The sequence below is a fragment of the Glycine max genome, chromosome 7 (genome assembly GCF_000004515.6).
Source record: "Glycine max cultivar Williams 82 chromosome 7, Glycine_max_v4.0, whole genome shotgun sequence".
NCBI classification, from domain to species: Eukaryota; Viridiplantae; Streptophyta; class Magnoliopsida; order Fabales; family Fabaceae; genus Glycine; species Glycine max.
In genome coordinates, this window is record NC_038243.2 from 41,708,753 (window position 1) to 41,729,879 (window position 21,127).

General features: G+C 36.5%; 1 protein-coding gene across 2 annotated transcripts in view; it reads right to left on the reverse strand.

The window, feature by feature from the left end:
* Positions 1 to 216: 216 nt before the first annotated feature.
* Positions 217 to 21,127, reverse strand: part of LOC100782481 (uncharacterized) — a 56,253-nt gene continuing 35,342 nt past the window's right edge. For both annotated transcript variants that reach the window (XM_006583910.4, XM_014778196.3), the window contains 31 exons: positions 19,783 to 20,058; positions 18,941 to 19,612; positions 18,466 to 18,672; positions 16,981 to 17,084; positions 16,345 to 16,640; positions 16,122 to 16,206; positions 13,390 to 14,088; positions 12,959 to 13,277; positions 12,408 to 12,566; positions 12,120 to 12,283; positions 11,233 to 11,407; positions 10,887 to 11,156; positions 10,586 to 10,792; positions 10,138 to 10,192; positions 9,582 to 9,712; positions 8,976 to 9,479; positions 8,071 to 8,877; positions 7,877 to 7,953; positions 6,912 to 7,353; positions 6,717 to 6,803; positions 6,383 to 6,538; positions 6,118 to 6,302; positions 5,388 to 5,909; positions 4,950 to 5,127; positions 4,694 to 4,839; positions 4,487 to 4,613; positions 4,025 to 4,246; positions 2,400 to 2,756; positions 1,434 to 1,592; positions 1,067 to 1,354; positions 217 to 782 (listed from right to left, as the gene is read on the reverse strand). In XM_006583910.4, the coding sequence (XP_006583973.1) occupies positions 651 to 782; positions 1,067 to 1,354; positions 1,434 to 1,592; positions 2,400 to 2,756; positions 4,025 to 4,246; positions 4,487 to 4,613; positions 4,694 to 4,839; positions 4,950 to 5,127; positions 5,388 to 5,909; positions 6,118 to 6,302; positions 6,383 to 6,538; positions 6,717 to 6,803; positions 6,912 to 7,353; positions 7,877 to 7,953; positions 8,071 to 8,877; positions 8,976 to 9,479; positions 9,582 to 9,712; positions 10,138 to 10,192; positions 10,586 to 10,792; positions 10,887 to 11,156; positions 11,233 to 11,407; positions 12,120 to 12,283; positions 12,408 to 12,566; positions 12,959 to 13,277; positions 13,390 to 14,088; positions 16,122 to 16,206; positions 16,345 to 16,640; positions 16,981 to 17,084; positions 18,466 to 18,672; positions 18,941 to 19,612; positions 19,783 to 20,058 (8,208 nt within the window). In that variant the 3' untranslated portion in view covers positions 217 to 650. The remainder of the gene's footprint in view (positions 783 to 1,066; positions 1,355 to 1,433; positions 1,593 to 2,399; positions 2,757 to 4,024; positions 4,247 to 4,486; positions 4,614 to 4,693; positions 4,840 to 4,949; positions 5,128 to 5,387; positions 5,910 to 6,117; positions 6,303 to 6,382; positions 6,539 to 6,716; positions 6,804 to 6,911; positions 7,354 to 7,876; positions 7,954 to 8,070; positions 8,878 to 8,975; positions 9,480 to 9,581; positions 9,713 to 10,137; positions 10,193 to 10,585; positions 10,793 to 10,886; positions 11,157 to 11,232; positions 11,408 to 12,119; positions 12,284 to 12,407; positions 12,567 to 12,958; positions 13,278 to 13,389; positions 14,089 to 16,121; positions 16,207 to 16,344; positions 16,641 to 16,980; positions 17,085 to 18,465; positions 18,673 to 18,940; positions 19,613 to 19,782; positions 20,059 to 21,127) is intronic.

Consider the following 21,127-nt stretch of genomic DNA (forward strand, 5'->3'; position numbering starts at 1 on the left):
CAATTACGTTTATTTTTTATTTTTTACTTTTTCCCTTTATTTTTATTTAGACGTTTAACCTTTTTTTGGTACAGTATTTAGTCGTTTAACTTTGTACCATCGAATATTTATATGCTTTATATCAACTCTTTAAATATTTTGTATGAAAATAAGAATTATTTTTATAAAGTTTTGAAATTATTTTGGGTCTAGATATGGGTGTTACACGAATATTTGTTAAAAAGTTCAAAAATAAAAAATTCTATATGTGAAAGGGGCAAGATGAGAGCAAGTAGGATCCTATATGAGCTGTGTGATTCTGTATATGTACAAAGAAAACTATTTCACTCAATATTATACAAGAAGTATTGGATTTATATGATATTCTAAGAAAAAATTGGAGATATGGGCCTTCTCCGAGACTCATAGCAATAGATAGATTTCGAACCAATTCCCTCCAACTAACTGTAACCGTTATCTTCGGGTAGGTATATGGTTGCATTCCTGAAACCAGCATTACAATCTGAGTCCTGATATGAGTGGGCTCATGTGACTGTCTGCATGGGTTGAACGGAAGTCATCAGGTGGACTAATCGGTAGAATTTCAATAGAGCACAGGGCTGTTTAGATAGGGACTTGACTATGTTGAATGTGATGAACAATGTATAGTCCTAGTCACGGGCACTGCTTCCAAAAGTTGAGGAGAGAGGGACTGATCCAGGCATCTGTTGGGGGGATAGGTCAACACTACGGGCATCAACATGGGGTGAATATGGCTTTGCCACTTTATTTTTCAGAACTCCCTGAAATAACAACGCAAAATAGTTTCACTCAGAAGTAAGAACTCTGTAAACATTGGGAACAAATATATGATGCATAAGCATGTTTTGTTTGGAGTCGCGAAAGTTTTTCAGTGTCAGTTTTCTTTTTAATCCATAGGAATCGGATACAGGTCCCAGGGGATTTACAACAATTCACGCACTCTGCTCAACCAAATAAGTTAAAGCCCCTAGGTACCTTTCAATTGCAGGAGGAACTAAAAATATACAAATGAGTGTTTAAGGAAACACATGAAATAAAAACAAACCTTTGATACTCCTGGACCATAAGTGTTCAATGCATGCTGAATTGAAGAGTAAATTTGAAGAGCTTGATGGGTTTCACGGATGCATTTTATAATGCGATGATTTTCTTTCATATCCATTGACCTAGATTGCAAATATAAAATGAGCTGTGATGGGGGAGCTTTTGGCTTGTCTTTTTTGCCATGAGTCAGTTCCATAGTACCAAGATCATCCCACAGAATATCCCACATTATTGAACATGGATCCCTTGCAGGGCTGAACTTTCTCTGAGCAATAATATTGGATGGTTGCTGACAATGACAAAGATTGATGAGTAAGTTGACTCAAGAAAATGGGTTTTATTCATTGTTTTCAATCATGAATACATACTTGCAATAGTATGACTCTTGTATGTGTGACCACGAGGATTTTCCCTTTTGGAAGCATGAAGTGATCTTCATAAGCATCTGATAAGGCAAACTTTCCGCGAACCTTGAACAGATCAACCTGACCAAAAAATGAACCTGATTCTGCCAACTGCAGTATGACCTTCATGACAGAAGTATTACAATTGTTTAGCAATTGAGCACCCAAAAGAAAGTAGGTTAGAACACATGCAATAACCAAGAGTAAGAAAAAGAAATTAGGAAAGTTTCGTTGATAGGACATTTTGGTAATGCAGTATGTCCAATGAATTACAAAGCAAAATATTTTCATAACAATGGCCATCCACATAATTGAAGTTCACTCTCACTATCCGCTGATTGCTGGATATCTTCAGGAAATACAGCACTAACAATTCAAGGGTAACAGCTAATGAAGCTCAAAATTGGTAATATTAACAACTGTGTTGTTACTAAGTTTATAGTGAATAAATAAAATTTAGTTGAATGAGGAGTGAACATTATGTTAGTTAACTGAAGGTGATAGTTAAACAAGAAATACAAGGGTATAGAGCACATAAGTATGACATTATTATAGTTATCCTCTAATGTCAGAAATGGTCAGTAAATAAATTAAAGACGAATTGAACCCTAAAACTATTTAATAAACAAAAGTAGTATTCCAAAGCAGTATCCTCAATCTATAAACACAATATCTGTCAAAAAGTTGTGCATTTTAAAATTAAATTGTTTACAGTTCAAACATTTGTTTCTGCAAAGTGAACAGAAGGCAATATCTCTTCTTTAATCTTCCCAAACATGGGTCTAAATTAACAACTCTCCCTAGAATTTCAATAACAACTAGCTTTCTTTGATTCAAACATATCATTTGCGATATTTTATAATTTAAAGCTTAAATGTAAAAATAACAAATGAACTTTAGATCTGCAATAGCAAGTTGAACCCATGGTACCTGTCCTTGAGCTTTGTACTCATCGTATAGTTTTAGCAGATTATCACCACCTATAACACGAGGCAGTCTCCTCCTGAGAAGTTGTTCATCAGATGTTATAGCAGATGCAATTTTCATTCTCATAGCATTAGCACCTTCGGTTGTTTTTGACAGAAGATCCAAAACTCCACTCACTGGTTGTGCAGCGGCACCAATAATTCCCTTCCCAACACCCTGAACAAAACCCTCAACACCAGAAGATTTTGCTCCTTCAAGAGGCTTTGTTAAAATGCCAGTCACCCCTCTGAATAAACCTTTAGCTAATGCTCCACCTCCCTCTCTTATAACATCACCCAAATCCTCCACACCTTTGTTTTCCTGTCACACAAAGTTACATTAAATACAGGTTTATTAGCATCCTATCAAACCACTGCACATTATCTGAGTTTTTTAAAACTGAAAAACTAAAAATGACAAAAAAACAAAGAGAGAAAGCACATGTTAAGAGAAGCAACACCATATTCCCGGGCTGTTGCTTAATAGCATAAACTTTTAGGTTCAGTGGTTGGAGCTCATTCTTAATATATATCTGGGACTTATCTAGTGAGAACAAATCTCATTTTAAGATAAATGTGGGTCATGCAATCATAACTTGTGCACTTATCTTTTAATCTTAAGCATTCAAATATAATTGAATGGTTTATACTTATTGTTCTTATTTGTGTGTGTGTGTGTGTGTGTGTGTGTGAGTGATAGTGGTGGTGGCCATGGTAGATGGATTTAGCTTTTATGATTTTTTTTTTTTTTTTAATTTTGGACAGATTCAATGAGCATTCATTACTGTTAACTGTTATTTTCTACAAGAAGCTATTGGATGTTGCAATTGTTTCAAATCTCATGTTATCAATGAATTCTAAACCTTCATAAAACTCTTGCAGTCAGTTATTCTGTTTTTCAAGGGGTTTCATGATATTGGATCATAGTAATTAAAACATAAATGCTATGCATGGATAATTGAGTATATTTTAGTATCAGGTAAAGAATCATGTGATAGCACCATCTATGAAAAGTGCATGTTCATAGAGTTTCTAGTCTAGGAAAATAGAGAGAGAGAGAGAGAGAGAAAGGAGTAATGAAGAAGTAGAATAATTATTCATTAACCCAAGTGATTCAGATTTACAAAGAGTATATATAGACAATTCTGTTAGAGAGCCTAACAGAAACTGTCTAACTAACTTCTAACTACTAACAACTAACTAGCTTCTACTAGAAGCTAGAGGAGTCTGCAGTTGAATAGCTGCATCTCCTTATATTATTACTTTAATACATGTTTTTTTTTGCTCAGCAAACATAGATATGATATATTAATAATGAGTACCAGTGGTACTGAAGTTACAATATTATAGGGGCCAGCTGGTTCCTATGATTAATAGTAGGAACAAAGCCAGAACCATAGCACCCTGCTACCTAACCCATGCTACAAAAGTCCATCCCCCAAACTTCCTATGATTAATACATGTTAAAATACTAGCCAGATAGCAGTTAACATGCTTATATTTAAAGATTAATATTCTAGGGGCAGGTCTATCAAATTTAAAGCATGAGAATCAAGGAAAATATTGCACAAAAGAACATCCAATACAAACCTGTCTCTGTCGACTTTGAATAAATTTTTTATCCATAGACAATGCAGCTACACCTTTACTCATGTGTCCAAGTGCGCTACTTGCATTGCCCAATATATCGACTCCTGAGAGAAGCTGAAGTGGTTGGCCTAGTAGATCCTTTCGGACATTTGAGATAGCCATGGTAATCATAGAACTCTTCCTCATGCATACATTCTCATTAAACCTCTGGTTTATCCTGACCTGGTTAATGAGTACACGTTCATTGTTAAGATTATTATTTCACCATATTCCCCAAGTCCTACAAATGAGTAACGTTATTCTCTTGGCGAAATTTAATCACTTTGTAAAACCTACATGTACTCCTAGTTTGAAACAAATGAGATATAAGGTTGATTACTTGAATTCAGCAAGATACTACAAGGGATTTTAAAAGTGGTTCATCAGGTAAGGTAACTTACAGAAAGAAATTAAAATACTTACAGGCATATTTTCTGTGTTACCCAATGCAGTCATTAAGGATGCCCAGAACCCAAGCACACCCCTGGGTCTTTGACTTGGTGACATAGCCATAGACACTCTGAATCGAACTTCCGAAATATTAAGGACACTGTAATTCAATGTAATGTCATAAGCAGTTTCAAGCAAACCCTACAAAGATAATCACACATTTCCAAGAGTCTTACATACCCAATTTGAATTATTGGATCAACTGATGCAGCAGTTGTTTTAGAATCATACAGCCTACTGAGCTTCACCTGCTGGATCATTTCATGAAGGCGCCAAATAATAGGTTCGTGAATGTTTATCAGAAAGGCAGAAGAACTTTCTGGCCCCTGCTTGCCAGAAACCAATCATATAATAAATTAGTCTCTCATAATTTATAAAACAAGTTAAACATCGACATTTTTTTCATGAATAGTAATTATAACATGGTGATGCTCACATGTAGACCAATATATGGATAGACACAAAGATCCAATGATCCATTTGATTGCATTGTAATGGAGCATTTCAGGATATAGTCAGTTTCTGATACAGCTCTCTGTGGCCTAAAGAGAACTGGCATTGGAGTTAGTGGCAGTTGGTTGTCCACTTGTAGCCCACACATTCTGATTTTGAATCTGGAATAAGATTGAAATTTTAGTTTCAAAATCAAATAATGGTACATAACGGAATGACTAAACAGAAATAAATCTTGTATAGTTACTTTAAATCTTTAAGGCAAGTGATCAAGTTGTATTGGTTGACTAGATACTGAGATCTGAACTGTATTTTTACCAAGAAACTTAAGAAATAACTTATGGAAGATAGATAATCATCAGTTGAATATGCCAAAACAAGTTCTAGCCACATTCAAAGATAGATCTCTTGCAAATCTTACCGACTAATTCCAGAGCCCAAACCAGTTGAATATGCCAAAACAAGATTCTGAACAGAGAGATACAAAATTTCCTCAGGTGTATGATCAATAATAGATATCCCAAGCTCAGCAAGATCAAAGTTGATGTGGAATTCACAATCTGTAATTGACGTCAGTTGTTGCTTTTGAGAATCATTCGTTGATGATAAATGTCTTCTTGGAACTCCAGTAGGTTCATTTTCAGGCATCCAATCACTGATCTTAACAACATTGGTTTTTTCTTCCTTTACAATAGTAACACGCAAGGCTCTGGTTGGTCCATCATTTACATGGATGGATTGGTGATCAAAAATTTCATCAATATCAAACTTGAGTGATTTCATTGGGTCAGTTCCATCTACCAAGAGTTCCAATAAGCGTCTTCTACCAAGATCTTCCCACAGAAATGAAGCAGCAGAATTTGGAACAAGTAGCTGCCAGGAATCAGGGATACCATCAACTTGACGAAAGTGAATGGGCAAGAACATGGAGCGATTTTCAATCCTGTAAACATAAATATAATTAAAACACTTGCAATAATATGGGACTTTCCAACATAATACATTACACCTGCATAAATTGACTCAAGCCAGGGAAAATAATTGCTATAATATTTCATATAACATAGAGGGATACAGGTGAATTCCTATATTTCCCTTCCTCAATGTAGAAAAACAAATGGCTCACAGGGGAGAAACTAAGAGAACAAAACCTGTAAGGACTTGATAGTGAATCTGGACGGAAAACAACTTCAAAGCGTGATTTCTTGGCACCACTTCTTACTGCTACCCTTATTTGCATAGGTTCATCTCCAACATCTTTTTTCAAGCTAATGCGCATTACACCTTCATAGCTTACACTAAATGGTGTACTCCATTTGTAGCCATCAATGCGCAACTGAATGAATATAGATCCTTTATGAGTTACAGAAAACAATCCAAACATGTAAGTTGGACAAGAAAATTAATAAAACGCACCTTCAGAAGTTCAACTTTGGCTGATAACTGCCAAGCAAAAGGCTTTGGAGAATCCGTGGGATGAATCCATACAGCTGACTGAGTATCACATTGCTGCAGGCAGAGACTACATCCAAATCTATTAATGAACAATGTGTGCGGCTGGAAATGAACCACCTGGACATTAAATACCTTAATAGTTAATTATATTGGGATGATATGGAGTTGGTCTTGAACCACATGATAGACAATTGCCATTAATAATAGGTATCGCCAGAAGAACAAAAGAAGATAAGTGAATTATTTGGTTTATAATTTACTGAAGGCAAGTAACACTAAAGACTATAGACACAACCTTTGTTCTGTCTGAAGTCATGTTCAACAATGCCGAAAGCTTGTAGTAAGATCCATCAGAATTGAAAGCCTTGACATCAATACGTTCCTGCAAGAATTTCAATGAACATTATATACCATGGTGGAACAAAACTAGGGAAATGCTAATGCATTGCGACAAAGATAGAGTAGGGTTTGTCATTTTATCAAAAAACACCTTTTTTTCCAGTTCAAGCAGAGAAATCCCAGAGCTGTAAACTTCAGAAGACTGCATAGAAACAGAAATGCCCAGCCTAGTATCTTTAGGAGATTGAAACATTGAAACTCCACTACGACCAGCATAATCTTGTGGAGAAAGCATGCTCGGAAATGGACTGTTGTCTTCAATTACTTCAAGTACTTGCAGGCTTCTCCTTGAATTAGAATGCCTTCTATCCAATGAGCCTATGGGGTTTTTCAAGGCAGTTTTGGCAGACTTAACTGCCCTAGAGAGTAGGACAGAATCCATCTCTACATTTTCCAAAGGTTCCACTTCCACCACACGGTATGCCAAAGATAAAGAAAAATCGTCGACAATCCAGTAAGGGACAAAGAGTCTTAATGTTTTTGGGGCAGCACTTGTCCCGCCCATATCATGTTCAATGCTCACACGTAATTTCCTGCAAGATGATAATGAAGATTATCAATGCTACAATAAAGATTATGCTAATTAAATGAAAGGAAGATTATGTTAAAAAGAATAGCTATAGTTCTGCACCATTACATAACCCAATGGGAAATAATTTGCATGAAGAAATAGTGGATAATTAGACTTAAAATTAGCATAAGTACAAAAATACCTTTCCCACATTCGTCTTTCTGCCTAACGAACAAGTACATAATATAAACTAGAACATTCATTTCATAGAGACATTACATTTAAAGCTTCTTAACCAAGCTCTTTGATCACCAACCTCCAAAAACTAGTTCTAATAGAAAAATATGAATACATAAGAAAAAATGATAAAAAATACATAGACATTGACATGCTGGAGGACAAACAAACAATCCTCAAACAGACAAAATACTTCACCTCCAAGAACAATATTAGAAAAATATTATGCAACAGAATTTAGAACATCACAAATGCAACAAGTCACTTAAAAGAAAGAGAGAAATTTTTCAAAAAGAGAGATTACAAACCTTTTACTTTGCCGGTGAATCATCCAGAAAGATGAGACATGGTTCGAGAAAGAAGGATCCAGTACAATAGTTGGGTCCTGTGCAGATGAATCAAGTAAAGAAGATGATTGTGCATCAACTAGATTGCAAAACAAACAATTTAAGACAATTTCTCAACTACAAAATAAAATTTGCAGAGCTACATTAGTTATCACCTTTTCCATAACCCAGCCACCCTGCACAAACAAAGTAAGATACAAGGGTTTCTGAATATCAGCTGAATAGATATGTACACTCTGACGAGAAGATACGACACCATGATGCCGCTCAATGCAATTTCCTTCCTTTGTTTTCTCTGAGATTGAAAATTCAGCAGGACAAGGAAGTCGGTTCTCCAATTTCAAAGGAGAGTTAATAGATATTCTCCAATCATATACAGGTACGTTTAGTTCAGTATTGAGAACTGAGGCATCTGTACACACACTAAACCACAACTGTTTACTTCCACTACTAGGATTGCAGCACACAAGTATATCTTTTTTCTCAAGCTCATTAAGCTTCAATGAGCAAGTGGGTGTTACAGAAGTCAGTCTAGTAGAACCTGGATCTAATAGTTGGTCTTTGCTATATATATAACTTGAACCAACAGCAATAGCACAACCCCATGAGTATGAGGGCTGAGAATTATCAAATTTAGGTCGAACTTGCAAACATTGGTCAGAATTCTTTGATGAGCTTCTCCATGATAAAACAGCAGAAGCTCCAGGTTGCACAGTACTTGCTCCACCCTGCAAGCTTTCTGTACCTTGCTCAGACAAAGATTGTCTTGTACGAATCCATCGCCTTCGACGCACAACATCAGAGGCTGATTTGGTTGAAAAATGTGAAGAAATAGGAGGCCATCTTAGGCTTTTAATGTCAGGTCCATATGCCCAGCCTTCCTTGTCAACATATTGAGACTTATCTATGGACCAACCCGAAGCCCATTTCCACCCAGGAGGAAGTGGAGGCTCAAAGAAATCCTTTAAAATGGTACAAGTGAATGAGGAAAACAATCATAATGATGGAATCTTAAGAGAGTTAACAAGTGATAAAACAGAAAATTTATAAATATACCAACCTTAGATGAGTATGAGAAGTCCCTTGTGCTCCAATGTCCAGGATTATCATTGTGCACAGCTGGCCAATTGTTACCCCAACCAGATGATGGCTGATAATACTGATTTTGAAAGACTTCTGCTGTTACAGTGTTAGAACTGTTTACTCCAAGCAAGGAATCACAACCATGAGATGCATGACAAGTCAAAATATTCAAAATAACATCTGAATCATTCACTACTGTAACAAGACCCCTGAAAATTACATGCTTCTTTCCATTTTTCATCACAACTTCCATACCGATATACTCATTCTGTAATGATATTGGAGCCACTGATAGTGGAAGCAACGATCGAATACTCTCCCACTCACTCTCTGGGCCAAGCCCCACCCAAAAACCCATGTCTCTATCACCAACGTTCTCACTTTCTATATCATTCTGAAGGTTAGCAATTTTGTTTCTTTCAAAATAAGAGGTTGAAGCAAAGAGGCATCCATCATGCATGGCTTCAACATTTTGCTGAACCTGTGTAAAAGTGAAAGAGGTAAAACGTAAAAAAATTCTAGACATTAAATAATTCATTAAACAGACAAATCCCATTAAAATGATTATAATATACCAACTGACCAATCTATTAAGTGGATATGATCTAATATTTGGAACATCATTTGGTTGATGAAACATTCTCACGGAAGCAACCTTCTTTAGAATGTTTGCACCATGTCCGACAGAAAAAGAAAGTGCAGCCACAACTTCCCCTGCAGGATGAATACATAAGTTTTAAGGAAAAAGCAGCTGACAACATCAAAACCTTATACCACTAGGTGATATGGAAAAAATACTACTGAAACTTATCTAATATATAATATTATTTTTTGCGGATAAAAAAAAAACAACAAAACCTTATCCCACTAGGTGAGGTCGACTACATAGATCACAAGACGTCATTCGGCATGGTTAAAAACCAAAGTTTCAAAAATATTATTAAGCAGCTGCGTTGGAAGAGAAAATATATAACTCCAATATGGAAACAACAAATGACAACTAATGGTAGGAAGAAAATATACTACATTGGAAAGTTTGATGTAACTGATTAAATTACTCTGATGGACTGAATCAATAGCATTAGATATTGTATAAACAAAGTCTCACTAAAGAGGACATCAAGTCATCAAAGAATTACCTTTTCCAGCTTTTGCGGCGAGATTTGTAACCTCTATTTCCAACTTAGCAGGGGCCTGTAATGAATTTGAAGTGAACTTCTAAGTATTCAAAATTGATTGGAGGGGGGGAGAAACTTCTTATTAAACAAAAAATTCAAAAACACGAAAAAAAAGGGAAGGCTGTACCAGAGCTTGTGCTAATACTAAAGCAGGTCTAAATTATAGTATTAAATATACACACAATCTTACATGCAAGAGTAAATAAAAAGAGAAACCAGCTGGATGTAAAATGACCATGAACATATATGAAGTGATGCCTTAGAAAAATGACATTTCAGGTAATGTCATTATTTTCTGGAAGGCCAAAGTTTCAGCTCAAGATCTTCCTAAAAAAAATTCACTTAATGTGTGTATAGGAATACAAACTTATGCAAAAGTATAAAACTAATCAATTATCAATGCAATTACCTTTCGGGGAACTTCAAATATGAAAAGTTCATTCCACTTTACTGTGCCTTCAACCTGATCTTTGGTTCTTGATACAACAGGCTTCACACACTTTGTTCTTGCACTCTGGGGAAAAAGCTTTTGCTGTTCTGATGCTTGGCTATCAACAACAAGACGCAAAGCACAGAAGAAGTTATGGCTGTTACCATCATTAATAATAGGTAAGCCCTACAAAATATGAAATGAATTGTTTCAATATTTTGGGTAGGAAGGAAAATCAGTCGATCAGAATTATGTACATGCCATTTCAACATATTATAACCTTGGCTTCGAGTATCTGCACAGCAACATAATAACGTGCTTCCCTGGATTCATTTGCAACATTTAACCTATTTGAAAACCTTGGAGGTGGAATCCAGACAGAAACACAATCGCCATTCTGTAGCTTGTCAACTGTATCTACATCATGCTCTACTTTTTTGACAAAAATATCACAGCCAAGTTTATTTTCAACTACCACAGTCTGCAAGTCATCCTCATCTAGTGCAGAAAAAGTTGTATTTTCTCCTTTGCCTTGTTGACCACCAGCCTCCTGCAAACCCAAACAGTAAGGCTTTTAAAATTTGTTGGGCTTAAAGGATAAATGAATAAAAGATTCAGAATTTGACCGCATTTAGCTTCAATGCTTTCTGTTCAAGATCTAACTGTTGTCTCCACGAAAGAATGCTTCCCACAAAGGATTCAAGATTTGCTGCACTGACATTTACATTCAAGATACTGGTAGCAGAAATTCGAACTCTCTTCCCAAGTCCTGATGGTGCGTTGGTGTCAAAAGTTTCGAACCTAAACAAGTTAGAAAGTAAAGATCTAGTTAATGGCATATTCTCAACAGGACAGCTCACAGATATGCAATGTCCTTTCTGCAGAATTACAGAGGAGGGCGCATCCCATTTGTTTTTCCATTGCTGTAAAATACAACCCATCTGGTGGGACACTATGTCATGGCTGCAGATTAAAGGTGCTTTCCCGTTTAGTCCAAAGCAGCACTTTCTCCATCATTTTGGTGTTCAACTTGATGGAGTAAGGACAAAAAGATGGCAATATTGGTGGTTAGCCTTAACTTGGTCTATTTGGAAGCTTAGAAACAATATAGCGTTCTCTAATGCAACTTTCAACGCGAATTCACTATTTGAAGACGCAACGTTTCTACTTTGGTCTTGGCTTAGGAGTTTCGAGAAAGACTTTACAGTCCATTTTAATCAATGGGCAAGCAGCTTTACACAAAGTTTTATGCAGCAGCAGAGGATTACATAGTTAGGAATTTATTCTATGTAAATTTTATATGAAATCAGTATCCATAGAGTGGTTCCCTTTCAGAATATGAATGTCTGGCTGTGGAACCACTTGTATGGCCCTTTTGTACTATCAGTACCTCTGGTACTCTATTCAATATATATATTATCTTTGCTGAGCAAAAAAAAAACAAGATACAGAACCATCAGTATCAGTTTGTAATTAAAATATTGTACCAAAAAAGTAAATAACAATTGATTACTTGAATATTCCATCGAATGGTTCCACAAGTGGTTCCCATGCTTCTAAATGTGCATTGAAGGTTGATGCAACAATTGAAGCAATCAGTACTGCGTTCATCCCATCTAGTCCCCCATGGGTTGCAAGCTTCACATTTGTAATTGTAGTGTCAAACAGGGGTCTCATCTGAAAGGGTAGTTGAATTCAGCATTGAAATTAAACAATGAGTACTCCCTTTTTTTTAAAAAAAATATTGCTAAAAAATTTAGAGAAGAATGGCAACTATTTTCATATTTCATAAGGAAAATACCATTCCACATAAGCTGTCCAAAATCGTCAGGGAAAAGTATCGCAGCTTTAGCTCAGCATTTATGTTTTCCCGAGTCTTGGGCTTCACCGAATCACCGATTATGTATGCCAATCGGCTTGATGGCTTTTTAAGGTCAGAACGAGCCAGAAATGTGCAAGCCTGCACACATATAGGATGATAAGTAACATTTTTTTTTCATTTGGGGGGGGGGGGGGGGGGGGAGGGAGTAGTTGAAAAAATGTCAAAAGCTCAATATGACCATAAGCTCCTGTTCACTTTAACAATTTTTTTTTTTCACTTTTAAATTTCCAAAATGCCAGTTTCCATTTTGTTTTCTATTTTCAAAGATTTGTATAGAAAACAGAAAACATTTTCTTAAACCAAATAGGCCATTAGGCCCTAAGCTTTTTCCATAGCACATGGATCAAATTAACATGTACCTAGCTACAAGCATAACAAAGAAACCTCTGTATGTCACACATAACTAGAATCCATTAATAAAATTTATTATTTTATAGAGTGAGCCAAGTGAATGGGAAGTCATGTTTAACCTGGTTTTCTACTTTCCATAAGCTCCAACATTGAGGAGACTTTGAACTTGATGATCTCGAAAGAGGCACTTCATGAATGTTTGCTTGGCTAACAAGATCCATCCTTGGACAGCAAAACAGATCCACACGTGGAGCTTCATCTGTTCTGGAGACAACACATCCTAGAGAAACATAACCAGGAGGAGCTATAGGATACCAGAAGAAAACTTCATCAAACCCTTTCCCTACAATATGGGAAACATTGGTAAATTGAACAGGTTTTGAAGAGATATCAGGACTGTCATTCTTGAAGATTATTCCTAGTGCGGGAGGTTCTAGGCTGAGGACAAGAGAAGAGAAAAAATATTAGTCCCAACAAAAACATTGAGGTAGTTAACTAAAAGATAATCACAGAAAGTTTGAAAAAACACCAACAAGTCAACAGGTCTAACCCTTCAGTGATGCAATCACCCAAGACAGCATAACCATGACGTGCGATTGGTCGCCAAATGGAGACTGGACGACGGAGGTCGCTGCCTTTGTCCCACCATATCCTTTCAAAATTCGGTGTAGACATATAGCAATTAGTTGCTTTGGAAATGGACTTGAGAATATCCCATCCAGATGTATTCACACTTTTGCTTGTCTGCTGATTGTTATTGTCATGATCAGAAGGATAATCCGATACTGGACCTAACAGGGGAGCTCGATTTGAATTCCAGACAAGCAGATGATTTAAGTCATAACATCTTTCTTTGAGAGGACAACCAGTGGAAGAATGTGCAAAAAATGAGCCGATAGCATTATCAAGGCGCCATATGCTAAAGCCAGAGGTAAAGTGATTATTTAATGGGATATTAAATAAGCAGTCTGTATACTTTGCTGATGTTACCAGATCAGAACGTAAGCAATGAACTACATGATTTGGGGGTGGCTGGTTCCCAACATGCGCAACACAGCCTAGCGCTGTGTACCCTGGGGGTGCAATGGGCATCCAAAGAGAACAATCATTTCCATCAATAGAATGGTCTTCACTTCCACTGTGCCCTTGAATATTGAGGAATGACCCAATAAGATGGAAATCAACTGGCTTCCTTACGCGGCCATATGTGTTACTTACTGCCATTACTGCCTGTGAAGGAGGAATTGGCCTGAAAAGACATGGAAATATAAAATGAACATAGTAAGGAATCTAGGTAACTTTGAATGCATCATATCAGAAAATACTCAATTTACAGCAAATTCACTGGCAAAATAAGTAATGTAGAATGCAGATGGAACAACTATATTATCTGTTGTGTTCCAAAATTGTTTTTGGTAAATTCAAATTAATCTAATTATGAGCTAACTTGCAACAGATACAGAAGTTCAGAATCTTTCTCCTCTCTCTTATTCTTTCTCTTATTCTTTCTCTCATTCTAAGTTTTCCTTCATGATTAAGGTAGCAATTTTAATTGGAGATTATCAACATTTAAACATCAGACAACTTAAATATATTTGGTATTTTTTAATACTAATACCGACAAGTTAGAGAAGTAATGGGATGATTTGACTGAAATTATACCATTGAAATCACGATACTCAATTACTAAAGAGCACTTTCTCAACTATGCAGACAATTTTTTTGAATTTGGTATAAAAGAAAGAGAGTATCTTGGATTCATAGAATGTGAATTTAGGCTTAACTCAACCCCAAAAGCTAACTCGAGGGGTGAAGGTTGTCCCTCACTTATATACTTTAACCTGACTTTATCTTTAACCAATGTGGGACTTGGATTTTTTCCAATACACCCCCTCACGTCCAACACATCTTGGGCTTGGTGTGTGGATAACATGGTGGGTGACCTTATGAATTAATCTTGGATATGCTCTGATACCATCCTAGATTCTTAGAATGTGAGTTTAGGCCTAACTCAACCCCAAAAGCTAGCTCGAGGGGAGAGGGTTGCCCCTCACCTATATACTTTAACTTGGTTTTATCTTTAGCTGATGTAAGACTTGGATTTTTCCCAATAGAGGACAACACTAAAAAAAGGGCATAACACCCCGAACGAATCACACCAGAATTGGAATGAGAGGGATTCAGAGGTTGTGCATGTATGAGACTATACAGTTAAGAATGACTTAAAGGAATTAATTGGTACTACATATACCACCAAGATGCATCTACTTTTCGATAGCCTATCACTTAAGAATTTCACAGTTAAGTGTGCTTGACTAGGAGTAATTATGGGATTGATGACCTTCTGGGAAATTTTCCAAAAAATGTGTGAGAACAAAGCATGCTAAAAAGACTCGTGTTGGTATGTGGGAACAGTCAATGATCTTGAGAACAATCAAGCAGTGTCAGAGCTGGTTATCGAGGTCTCAAAAAAGACTACCTAAGAAAGTTCTAACTGGTGGAATATTCTGACTAACAAGGAGGTTAGTGAAGCATCACCATGTGAAGTGTCATAGTGTGAAAGCGGCTGAAAAGTGGACAATTAGGGGCATTACAAATGGTATCAAAGTAGACCTCTCTCCCAGTACAGTATGGTTCAAGGACAAACCAGGCGAAAGCTGGTGGGGATGTAACACTACGAACGAATCACACTAGAACAAAAAGGATCCAGAGATTGTTCAAGTATGAGGCTGTACAGTTGAGGATGACTTAAAGAAATTAATTAGTACTCCCTATACAAACAAAATGCATCTATTTTTCTATAACCTACCACTAAAGATTTTCACAGTTAAGTGTGCATAACTTGGAGTAGTTATGGTATGGGCAACCTTCTAGGAAATTTCTCAGAAAGTGTATGAATGAGGACAAAACACGCTGAAAAGTCTTGTGTTAGTAGGTGGGGACAGTCAATGATATTGAGAGCAGTCGAGCGGTGTTAGAACTGGTTGTCGAGGTCTCAGAATGCACTATTTGACTGATGGAGGGATCTGGCCAACAAGAATATTCAGTGAAGGTCACCTCTGAAGTGTCGTAATGTGAGAGTCACCAAGAAGTCGACAATTAGGAGCATTACAAAAGGACTATTTTAAATGATATTTCATGGCATTTTTCAGCTTTGGTTTCGATGTTTGACCTAGTTGAATACTCTTAAAAGAAGATTTCATAGGGGAAGATCAAGTAAGTGAATTCCAGAATATTAGAATGCAAAAAGTAAGGTACATATGAAGAAAAAAAAGAATATACCTTGATGTTACACAATCTCCTAATATAACATAATTTGCAGGAGCTCGAGGTCTCCAAAAAGTAATGTTGTTGTTGTGACCAGTTTCTGCAAAAATAGTTCATTTTAAGAACCTGGTCTTTCAGTTACGTATGGTACACAATGTATACAAGTCAAGTTGATAAATTGATTCCATAAAAATAAAAGAAAAAATTGTAATCAGGCAATTCACAATTAGGAATAAACCTTTCTCAGACACCCAAATTCGGTCATAGTTGGTACATTGAACAAGAGGAATTGCATTTCCAAAACTTAATGCAGCAGAGGCCTGACTTTGCAGATTCAGCATAAGAGACAGAGCACTAAGTGAAAGATGTATACAGATGTCCGTTGATAGCAAAGATATATTTGTTTTGTCTTTCACAGAAGTATATCCCCCTGATATATCCACTGGATCTAGAATGATAAGACCAGAACCAGCCTCAACAGAAAAATCCTTCACCAAGGCTCTAATCCAAGTGTCTTTTTCCTTGGAGGCATACCTACTCAAATATATTGAAGAAAGTAATAGGTCAAACTCTAGTCAAAGAAAATCTTCCAAATTTTTGTTTTGAAAGAATGTATCATCAATGAAAAAGAGAGAAACTGAATTGTTTGAGACAATTGGGAGAATTATTATTTGAGAATTCTTGCAAAAAATAATTCCAATTGAAGGAACAGTTAACAAGTGCTTCATAATGTCAGAAGAGTGCTTATTAGTTAATGGTCTAACCCTGAAACGGCATAGTCACTTTGTTCCTAACTGAAAATATTTATACCAAGAATTCTAAAATCATAATTCTCCAAAGAAAATTTAATGCTGTCTCCCATGATATATCTTACATGAAACTTAGATCCAACTTTGCACGAACAAGCTTCTCGCCATAAAATGAATCATCAAGAAATGACTTAGTGCCATCATAGAAGGTGAATTCAGAAGAAACAACCTAACACCAAAACACAACAGCACCATCAGACAACATATAAGAAAATGAAAACATTAGTTCTTCAGGGGGTGTATAAGAGTATATGTTTAAACTCTTTGTTTAAAAGGTTCACTGTCTAACAGTAGACCTACAGTAGGCTAGTTTTTCTTCTATAACTGATTTGTGTCTCAAGTTAGTTATTGAGTCTAGTCAGTGCTGAGTAGCTTCTCTAGTACCCTGTGTAGCCTATAAATATCTGTATGATCCTCCCCACTTAAGAAATAAATACACTCAAAGTTAGTTTTAGTTTTCTGTTATTCTGTTAGATCTTAGATTCTTTTAGGTGGGGTGTTTTTTTCCATGAATTAAACTAGAAAAATACCTAATTCTTTTAGATTAAAGCAAGACAAATATCTAAACAATAGTATATATGTAGAAGAATGTTATCTACGCAGAATTGAAAAAACCATTTTTGGAGCTTATTATTGTGGGCTTGGATTTTAATGAAACTAAGCATGGATAATTACTGACTCAATTCAATGCAGGTTGAAGGGTTAGACATGATAAATAAAAAAATAAAAAACTGGTCAAATTTAATTAATATTGGTAGGAATTTCATATTTGTACTTTCCCCTGTTTCTGAAGGAAGGATCAGCATTTTTGTTTCGTGTTTTCCTTTTTAAATGTAATTAGTCAAGCAAGGGAAAGAACTAAGCAAAATTGCAGAAATAAAAGATGCTGTTGCTAAGGCTGTTTAGATTTTATTACAAATTACCATATGATCTGGGCTAGTATCAAACAATATATGCTTGGTATAAATACCAAACAATGCAGATAAAACTCGTTTGCAAGATGCAAAAGGCCATCTGTATGGCCTTATGCAGGCCCCACGGGCATGGTATGATAAGCTGACTAAAACACTACTCAGATGTGATCCCTCACGTCTTATTCTTTATATGTTGATCTATCTTGATGATATTATCACCATGGGCTCTTCCCCTACATTGGTGCAAAACCTGATAACCAAACTTAACACAGTTTTTTCTTTGATACCATGAAGAAAACAGAGAAACTAATTGAAAGAAAGAGTGTATTTGCTATTTTGATATTCTGAATCTCTAGACATAGAGATCAGGTATTCATGGTACAACAGGAATGAGAGGCAGTTTAGTAACTGCTTGTGAGCGAATTAATGTCAGAGCAAATTAATCTATTGCTTACAACAGAAGCTGAAATACAGTAAGCTAGCATAGAATCATATACTCTATTACCAAGAGGCAAGAATAAACGCAGAGATCAAATTAAGATAATGGTAATAATTAGAAGAAATGTAATGTCTTTTACATATGTGGCATTAAAAGCTTTGCACATATTATTCATGGAAACATTAAAGATCATCTACCTGGGTCTCAAAGGAAAAACTTTGAGTTGCATTTGAACCACTTTGAGAATCTATAGAAGTGCCTGATGTTTGATTCACATTGTCAAGGCTTTTCTCATCACTAGATGGCAAATTGCCTGAAACCACCATATCAACACCATCTTCACTAGAGATTGAGTAGCTGCTATCATTACTAAGGTATGTATACTTCCTTAGAAGAGAACCATTCTGGTAAATAAACAACAAAGGTGTAAGCTTCTAATAAGCAAGTAAGAGGAGAGGGGGGGCAAATAAATTTTGGATTCCCAACAAGAATTTGCAGTGCAGTACTCGTAGTGTTCTTAAGGTATACATTTTACAAATTATATTGGTATTGGTATTAATAACATTGAGGAAGCTTTGGATTCCTAAAGGTGTATTCAGAAAAAATTTATAGCTCTCAAATATAAATAGGAAATTAGAAAAATAACCTACATACTGACAGGAAGTGTATTACCTCAATTTTTACATTAACAAATCGCAATTTTTTGCCATGTCCAATGACAATAATTGGTCTAAACCTTGTGCTTCGAACTTCCTTTGCATCTGTTTCAACAGATAAACAAATAACCTTTCCACAACCATCATACGTATATTCATCAATGCCTACCGAATCAGCAACTAGCTGTTTAGATGGGGAGAGGTGAACCACATCTTCTTCCTGCTTGTAAATTGATTCCATCAGCACTATGCTACTGTTTCTGCTGATAGGATCGTTCTTTGGATCCATTTTTTCTTCTCTTCCAGTTAGTGCTCCCAAAGAAGGCACAAAAAACTCAGCCACTGCAAGAAGAAAATCTGGCACAACAAGGACTCGAGGTTGCTGCACACGAATCACATATGATTGGGATGACACCCGCCACCTGTAGTCCATCAAGAACATTGTTGAAATGGGCATATCATCAATTTCAACTTCACTGGTTGTCCTTCTAAAACTACCCGGGTTAAATAAAAAGGGAACATTTCCAGTAACAGTTTGTTTGGAAGCATCGGCAGATGATCCAAGCATCAGACGCATTTCTGGTTTTGTATCAGGGCGGACATCTAGTACAGAGAATTTTGGAATAGTCACAAAAAGGTCTGTCTCTGATAAAGATGTCATACGATAAGAAACCCAAAGACCTTCCATCTGCAAAAATAAGCAATAACAAAAAGTAGAATGAAAGATGAGCATGTTCCATTTAGACATATCACGCTGAAAGAAAAAAGTGAAATAATTTAGTTAAGATAAAATCAAAACACCAAGAAAATGAGCCAATGGAGACATCTGACTCATCTACTTAAAGTATGAACACTCACAGCAATATGAGCCAATGGAGACTCCCCATCAGTGCCATTACAAAGCTCCAGCAAGGCATGGTTCACTGTAACAGCTATGATTGTAACTGTTCGGGACAACAAAAGTTGACTGTTCAAGTTAACCTTATCAACAAGAAGCCTAATAGTATCCCTTGAACCAGATTTTCCACCACGAAAGCTAGCAGGGAGCCTTGGTTCTTCAGATAAATTCATGTATGTACAATCCAAAATCACCTTATATTCTTTATCAGACATTACACCATGCAATAGATCCACCTGCTCACAAGCTCATAAAATTAACTGAAGAATTTGGTGTCTTTTGTGGACTGAAATACAAGAATTAAAGCACATGAAATAACAACTGCTTACAGTATGAAACTACTGTGGATATAAGAGATACACAAGATTTTCATTTATGTAGATACACAAGATTTTCATTTATAGGCCAGTCAAAACAAGGGGAAAGTGTTATAGACTGATAGCAGTGTACTCTATATATTGCTTTTAGGTGTAGCATGACTTTTAGGTTTATTAATTGATTGTCTTCAATCTTTTGTGGTTAGCAGGGTCATGTTATGTTTGTTTTCCCATTCTGCATTCATTAAATGGGTCAGTCAGACATAAGTGAAAAACTGTTGCTTCTCACAAAGTGTTGCTTTGCAATGTGTTCGTCTATTCAAACGGTAATTATGCAAAAAATAGAATGAGATGAGAGAGAGTGCGAGAGAGAGTGTGCGAGTGAGTGCGAGAGAGAGAAACAGTGTGAGAGAGAAAGTCAGTGACAGAGTGCGACACTTTGTGAGTGAGCGAACAGATGACAGAGTGCAACCAAAGGATAGTGAGTTTGAGTGGAAAACGGTGAGGTCTAGGAAGAGAAGGCACTTGTGCATACAAACACATGGTAGGAATGGGCATCAACAGCAAAACAATTACCACCGAAGGAACTGGAGGGATGGTTCTGACATTACATCCTTCTACTTCACCAGGTTCCCGGAGAAGGTAACCGAGGTGGAGTTATGGAATCACTTCAGTCGGTGGGGGGAGGTCAAGGAGATTTTCATACCCAACCGAAAAAACAAAGAAGGGAGCAGGTACGGTTTCGTTCGCCTCAAAGGAGTAGCCGACAAAAGGAGAGTCGAAAGAGACATGGATAACAGCTTCATACGGGGAGTCAAACTGCATGTTAACATCCCCAAATATGGGCGAGGCAAGGCAATGAAGAACCATATTCAACACAACCTTGCGTATAAGGAGCTGGGCATGGTGGATAACGTTCGTAACGGTGTAGTTTCTAGCAGAGGAGCACGAAGCAAGACAGCGACGAGGACATATGCAGAGGTAGTGG